General features: G+C 70.9%; 1 protein-coding gene across 1 annotated transcript in view; it reads right to left on the bottom strand.

The window, feature by feature from the left end:
* PARVG (parvin, gamma) overlaps window positions 1-394 on the bottom strand; it is a 43,371-nt gene extending 42,977 nt beyond the window's left edge. Inside the window, exon 1 of the mRNA XM_012735101.1 lies at window positions 233-394. Within this exon, the coding sequence (XP_012590555.1) occupies window positions 233-394 (162 nt within the window). The remainder of the gene's footprint in view (window positions 1-232) is intronic.
* Window positions 395-549: the final 155 nt, after the last annotated feature.

The following is a 549-nucleotide window of genomic DNA, read 5'->3' on the forward strand; positions in this document are numbered from 1 at the left end:
GGCTCAGCCGTGTCTCCCGCCCAGCGTCACGGGCCAGCCCGAGTCGCAGCTCAGGAGGCCTGTGACAGCGGCCACCAGATCCCAGGGCAGAGCCCGCAGCTGGCGAGGCCCGGCGTCCCCTCACCCGCCGAGTGGGCGCAGACGCCCAGAGGGGCGAGCGCAGGTCAGGCGGCGGCAGCGGTCCCTGCATCTGCTCAGTGACACGTCTCTGTACCCGTCAAACAACTGAGACCTTGAAGGGGGAGCGGCGACTGATGGACGCCACGCGGGCCCCGCCCGGCCCCGCGCCCCTGGAGGCTGCCCGGCCACGCACGGCCTCCCCGCAGGGCAGTTTGCCCGAGGGCGTCTGTGTGGGACAGCTGCTGCTGTCTGTGGCTGAGAAGCTGCAGAGCATCATAACGCAGATGTCGGCCAGACCAGTCACTGTGAGCCGCGGCCCACGCAGGCTGGAGCTGTTGCAAGCGAGGAGAGGAAAGCCAGCACCCCGCTCCCTCCCCAAGCCACAGAGCCAAGGCGCCAAGGACAAGGGGGGGCTCGGGCCCTGGGGGG

The sequence above is a fragment of the Condylura cristata genome, unplaced genomic scaffold (genome assembly GCF_000260355.1).
Source record: "Condylura cristata isolate star-nosed mole 26May11 unplaced genomic scaffold, ConCri1.0 scaffold00004, whole genome shotgun sequence".
In the NCBI taxonomy this organism is placed as follows: domain Eukaryota; kingdom Metazoa; phylum Chordata; class Mammalia; order Eulipotyphla; family Talpidae; genus Condylura; species Condylura cristata.